Source organism: Limulus polyphemus, unplaced genomic scaffold (assembly GCF_000517525.1).
Source record: "Limulus polyphemus unplaced genomic scaffold, Limulus_polyphemus-2.1.2 Scaffold1408, whole genome shotgun sequence".
NCBI lineage: Eukaryota > Metazoa > Arthropoda > Merostomata > Xiphosura > Limulidae > Limulus > Limulus polyphemus.
Genome location: NW_013667018.1, coordinates 14,698 through 21,686, shown reverse-complemented (window position 1 = coordinate 21,686; position 6,989 = coordinate 14,698). Strand labels below are relative to the sequence as shown.

At 34.6% G+C, this 6,989-nt stretch overlaps 1 protein-coding gene across 1 annotated transcript in view; it reads right to left on the bottom strand.

The window, feature by feature from the left end:
• The window catches only part of LOC106463436 (thyroid peroxidase-like), a 98,709-nt gene extending 92,308 nt beyond the window's left edge, over positions 1-6,401 (bottom strand). The window contains exons 1-3 of the mRNA XM_013923463.2: positions 6,292-6,401; positions 3,792-3,959; positions 1,102-1,203 (exon numbers count right to left, since the gene is read on the bottom strand). Coding sequence (XP_013778917.2) covers positions 1,102-1,203; positions 3,792-3,959; positions 6,292-6,346 — 325 coding nt within the window. The 5' untranslated portion in view covers positions 6,347-6,401. The remainder of the gene's footprint in view (positions 1-1,101; positions 1,204-3,791; positions 3,960-6,291) is intronic.
• Positions 6,402-6,989: the final 588 nt, after the last annotated feature.

Genomic DNA, 6,989 nt, shown 5'->3' with positions numbered 1-6,989 from the left:
GTAATAATAAACTATAACGTACACGAGAAATAGGTGAGTTTACGTATATCGTCTAACTATATTTTGTTCTTCTATATATAAAATAACGTATATATATATATATATATATATATATATATATTCAGATCTTAGTCACATATCAGTTTATAAGCATTATAGTTCAGGCTACCATTTTAATCGTAATCCAGAAAACTGATCCAGGATATAATACATAAGCTTTGATTTGATCTTAAAACTGATCCAGGATGTAATACACAAGCTTTGATTTGATCTTAAAACTGATCCAGAATGTAATACATAAGCTTTGATTTGATCTTAAAACTGATCCAGGATGTGATACATAAGCTTTGATTTGATCTTAAAACTGATCCAGAATGTAATACACAAGCTTTGATTTGATCTTAAAACTGATCCAGGATGTAATACACAAGCTTTGATTTGATCTTAAAACTGATCCAGAATGTAATACATAAGCTTTGATTTGATCTTAAAACTGATCCAGGATATAATACATAAGCTTTGATTTGATCTTAAAACTGATCCAGGATGTAATACACAAGCTTTGATTTGATCTTAAAACTGATCCAGAATGTAATACATAAGCTTTGATTTGATCTTAAAACTGATCCACGATACAATACACAAGCTTTGATTTGATCTTAAAACTGATCCAGAATGTAATACATAAGCTTTGATTTGATCTTAAAAGTGATCCACGATACAATACATAAGCTTTGACTTGATATTAAAAGAAGCACTTTTTTGTACATAGAATTGTATTTGTTGTCATAGATGTGTGTTTTTTGTAAAAAAGATTAATATACAAGTAATAGTTACAAAGTGAACGTTATCCCAAAAAAGGCGAATAATAATAGGAAAAAAAAAGACAAACAAAAGTTGATAAGTAATAAAAACAAAAGCTGGTTGTTAAGAAAAGACAAATTCTTCGGTAACAAATAAATAAGGACAAAAGTTGACACGTAAGGTAATATATAAAGACGAATAAGCAAGAAAATACAAAATATTATATAATACATAATTGAAAAATTGTACATGACTTAGCACGTAGTTCGAAACTTATAATTACCAGTTGTAGCTTACCTCCTTTTCCCAGGCGCAGTGTACGAGCATGTTCTTCAGTAGACCCATAAACAAAGCTGGCATCAATGGGTCCCGAATTTAAGTTAATGTGTACTCTGGGTCCTGGCAATACAAATCGTCAAAAGATAAATTATTATATTATTTAGGTTAAGAAGGGTTTTACTTCATGTAATGTTAATAGGATATTAACTAACATTAAGTTAAGATGGGTTTTACTTCACGTAATAGTAGGAGGATACTAACTAACATTAGGTTAAGAAGGGTTTTACTTCACGTAATGGTAGGAGGATACTAACATTAGGTTAAGATGGGTTTTACTTCACTTAATGTTAATAAGATACTAACTAACATTAGGTTAAGATGGGTTTTACTGCACGTAATGGTAGGAGGATACTAACTAACATTAGGTTAAGATGGGTTTTACTTCACGTAATAGTAGGAGGATACTAACTAGCATTAGGTTAAGATGGGTTTTACTTCACGTAATGGTAGGAGGATACTAACTAACATTAGTTTAAGAAAGGTTTTACTTCACGTAATGGTAGGAGGATACTAACATTAGGTTAAGAAAGGTTTTACTTCACGTAATGGTAGGAGGATACTAACTAACAATAGGTTAAGAAAGGTTTTACTTCACGTAATGTTGGACATGCTCTAATTCAGTTTATATTGAGAAGAATTATACTTCGCATGATGTTAGGAGATCTCTAATTTTAGGTTGAAAAGAGTTTTATTTTACATCATGTTGAACACACTCTAATACAATCTAGATTGAGCAAAGTTCCACTTCACATAACGTCGGGCAAGTTCTAACACAGATTAGTTTGGAAAATGTTTTACTCACATATAATCAAACAATGTCTAAATCTAGATTCGGAAAGGTTTCACTTCACATAATGTTGCACAAGCTCTAATACAGTTTAAATTGAGGAGGGTTTTATTTCACATAACGTTGCACAAGGTCTAATACAGTTTAAATTGAGGAGGGTTTTATTTCACATAACGTTGCACAAGTTCTAATACAGTTTACATTGAGGAGGGTTTCACTTCACATAACGTTGCACAAGCTCTAATACAGTTTAAATTGAGGAGGGTTTTATTTCACATAACGTTTCACAAGTTCTAATACAGTTTAAATTGAGGAGGGTTTTATTTCACATAACGTTTCACAAGTTCTAATACAGTTTAAATTGAGGAGGGTTTTATTTCACATAACGTTTCACAAGTTCTAATACAGTTTACATTGAGGAGGGTTTTATTTCACATAAAGTTAGACAATGTCTATTCCACTTTAGGTTAAAAAGGTTTTCGCTGGGAGTGGCTCACTGTGTTCAAAGCTGAAAAGTCATGTTTATTCTAAACTTTAGTACATCGTATTTTATCTAACATCCCAAATACAGTGAAATGTTTTTACCTTGCTTAACCATTGGAGTGAATTTACTGTGTTTTATACCGAATGGGTCGTGCTTTACATCAAGATGAAAGATCAACTTTAAACTACATTAGAAAAGCCTTACTTACCCTCAAGCCCATATCTAAGGGGGTACGAACCAACCCCCTTCCGCCGGAGTTTTACTCGCCTATTAAAATTTATTTATTTTTTCTTTTATTTGATGATGACCTCTCATTATGTAATTGCTTTTGTAGTACTGTGTTTACATGCAGAAATAACATTTTGATACTTATCAGAGGAAATTTACTAAAAATGTTTATTAGCAGTCATAATAAAGGAATCATTACATACATCTGATTTTTTTTTTCGTCCCTGGGCACTAAAATTATACATGAAACGAGTTCCACTTTGGACCAAAAAGAACACCCTATTTCCAAATTCCAGACCTGGCTACGGACTTGTTTACCTTTAAGTTACAAGAAGTCTACTTCATTTAATGTTTCAATAACCCTACATTTCATAATCTTACAACAGGTTTACTTTAAATAATATTATCATTTTCTTACTTTGTTAAAAGTTTGAAAGATCCCAATCCACGTTAAAAAGAAAAAGAGCCTTACTTCTGCTAATCTTGGAAAAGTTCTACTCTGCCCGTACATTTGAAGGTAGACGCTGAAACTATCATATTTCTTACGAAGCTAAAAATTGTCTTACTTCTCCTTACTTTACAAAACGTTCTGTTTAATCTTACCTTTCAACTCTGCTACTAATCATAAAGACGAAAAGGTTCTTACTTTTTTTTGGAATGGTTCTGTTCAAGTAAATTTGGGAAAGGTTCCGCATAACCTAACATTGAAATAGGCCTAATTAAGATGACGTGGTATTTTTTTGTTCTTCATATTTATGGTGAACCATGTATTCTATATTTAAAAACTCTTACTTGTTCTATTTATTATTAGTTGAACGTCCCCAATCTAGCTACTTTTAACGAAAAATTATAACATTTAATTTTATTATTCATGTTTCCTTTTCTTGAACAAATTTCTCTACATAAAATAATAATAATATTTAATACCACAGCAGAGGAGGCGCTAGGTACTTAAAAGATTCGGGGCCCGGGTCCATAAGCGCGAGAATTTTCGGCGTTTCAGTATGACATCGATCATGGTTTTCTAATCTGACCTTTCAAGACACCAACTGGGGATTCGGGGCACGGGCTCCGTGTGCCAGTGCCTAGCGACACCTCTGTACCACAGTTTATTACATTACATTTCTTACGTCTTCGTTCTAAGCTTACCAAGAGTACATCCGGGTCTTTGTCCTGCCAACAGACGTTTGAACTCCATACAAGTCTGGCCGTAGCGAGAATAGAAGGGATCATTTGGGGGAATGTCAATTGTCATACAGTTAGGATGTTGGTTACTTTTAGAGATATTACAACAATTGAAGTTTCTGTTATGTTGATCTAAAATAGAAAAATACTTATAACATACAGCATACAGTCAGGAATTTGGATGTAATATAAAAATTACTTATAACATACAGCATACAGTCAAGATTTTGGATGTAATATAAAAATTACTTATAACATACAGCATACAGTCAAGATTTTGGATGTAATAGAAAAATTACTTATAACATACAGCATACTGTCAGGATTTTGGATGTAATAGAAAAAATACTTATAACAAAGAGCATGCAAATTTCTAAGGCATTACAAAACGCTCTTTTTAAAAAAAAAGTACACTATTACAAGTATTCATGGCCTATATTTAAAATAATGACGCAATGCAGTTAGTTCCATAGGAAAAAAACTGCCATCATAGTTTTATCTGGAATAAAAGTCAAACTTTGTAATTTTATGAATTCTGAAATAATTTAGTGGCGCATGTGTTAATGTTCGCTCTACATTTTGTGTGTTATAAGAGTGACAGTCTAACCATACTGTTTGAAAAGAGAATCTAAATAGGTGGCAGTGCTGTTGTTGTGTAGTTCTATCAGTATAAAATTAAGGACAGGAAGCATTATCTTCGTAGATAACAAATGTTTGTTTGTTCTGAATTTCGCGCAAAGCTACACAAGGGCTATCTGCGCTAGCTGTCCCTAATTTAGTAGTGTAAGACTAGAGGGACGACAGCTAGTCATCACCACCCACCACCAACTCTTGGGCCACTCTTTTACCAATGAATAGTGGGATTGACCGTCACATTATAACGCCCCACGGCTGAAAGGGTGAGCATGTTTGGTGGGACGGGGATTCGAACCCGCAACCCTCAGATTGCCGGGCCGACACAAATGTAGTCCTTGGAAAGCTACTATTATTAAATGAATGACAAACTGAACAGGAGTAATAGGTCAGGATCCGGTGGTCAGACACACTTTCCAGATACTTGACTGAGAATTCACAGGTGACTTAATATATTATTTGATTTGATTATAATAGCTTTTCTTAACGTAGCTTAGGATACCAATGGTATACACAAATCATCACTCATTCCACCAACCACGTTATAAGAACCAACAGCCAATCACATTACGCTCACTTCAATCTTCGCGTACACCATATAAACCCCTGCAGAAACCAAGCAAGTGCCACTCTGAACTAGGCAGTTGGTGCCTATTTTAATCTTTGTTCATCTCTGCCTAAGTTATCTATAAAAGTTTCAATGTTACTTTTAAGCTTTTAGTCTTTATAAAACTAATGCCAGGACCATCCAGAAAGAGTCCTGCAAGTAAAATGTGGTGTTTTTTATCAGTTGAGAATTTATGAACATAAAGATCAATGACAAAATCCGTCCACGTGCTCCTGGCAACAGCAAGCAATATAATTAAGTAGAGCCCCTATCTGTAAAATAGGCCAAAAGGATATGAGTAGTCCACCAAGATAAGGCTTCCAGTCATATTTCCTGTGCATCCAGTGCATACCACTAACAGATGTAGAATAAAAAAGGTATTCCTTATATGGCATATGAAGACATACAAGTCAAATTTCCGAATGCAGCGCTTATGGATTTCTGTACCGTTGAACTGTTGGAATAGTTGCTAGAAAATGTAGTCCACAGAGACTAGATGGAATACAGAAAGCAAGCAAGGAGGAAGGGTGTGCTTTGGACATGACACCTGTACGGCGGAGGCTTTTTTCGTAATCGAAGCTACGGTGCAGGGCTATTGTAAAAATTCACGGTCATCTTGATCGGGCTCAGCGACATGGACTGTAACACTGTTGAATACAATGTGCTCAATCCTCTGTAGAAGGTGTGAAATAAAAAATTTTGATGTTCGCAACAGTTATATATTACATTATGATTGAAGACTGTAATGACTACTATTAGGCCTGGCATGTCCAGATGGTTAGGACGCTCGACTCTTAGTCTGCGGGTCGCAGGTTCGAATCCTCGTCTCGCCAAACATCATCGCCCTTTCAGCCGTGGGAGCGTTATAATGTGACAGTCAATCCCACTTTTTGTTGGTTAAAGAATAGCCCAAGAGTTGGCGGTGGGTGGTGATGACTAGCTGCTTTCCCTCTAGTCTTCCACTGCTAAATTAGGGATGGTTAGCACAGATATCCGTCGTGTAGCTTTGCGCGAAATTCAAACCAAAATAAACCAATATCTATAAATAGATTCGAATATTTTCAGACTCCTGGAGAACTATTACCTAAACCTAAAGGTCAGATGAAAATATTGTTGAATAAGGTTCCTAGAAAATTTCATGCGAAAGTACTTTCATAAAATCGACTGATCAGTTAAAAACTTAAATACAAGATTGGTCGGTATAGTAAAACGTATCACACTTACCTCTAGGTAACGCCCCTAGAGTCAAGTCGTGGTCAATAAACTGACCCCAGGACATGATGAGAATGGATAATTCATTACTTGGGATATTCGTATCAGTATGAACGAACGAGCTGATGATACGAACTGGGGGTAGCGGCCCTCCAGTGATCGAAGCTCGAATAGCAGAGATACCTATATATAGATATAAATGTTATAATGGTTTCTGGATTATTAGTATTATATCTCATTGCTGAATCTTCATTCACCAAAGTATGTGACGCTCAAACGCGTGTCTCTTCTGGTCTTGAGCACAGAATACGCATGATGGAACCACACATGGTTTTACAATGACTATCATTGGTTGATTTAAATGTCCCATAACTCTCGTTAATGAGCAATATAAATTCAATGGAATTACCAAACAGTAAGAGAGAGTATTATTTAAAATTTAAAAATTAAACATAGAATAATACACATAAAAAATACATTCCCTTTTCCCTTCTCTTTGTAAGCACCCGCCAATAAAGTCTTCAGAGCCATTTCAATACCATTAGGTGGAAAAGAAAACTTGCGCAAACACAAGTTAAATACATTCTTAAGACTACTTCTCACCCTATAAAACATATAAATTGTCCAAACATTATATCTTTATGAAAACATTGTTTCTTATTATAAAGTAAACGAAAATGTATGACAGGAGGACATAATACACCTGGTGT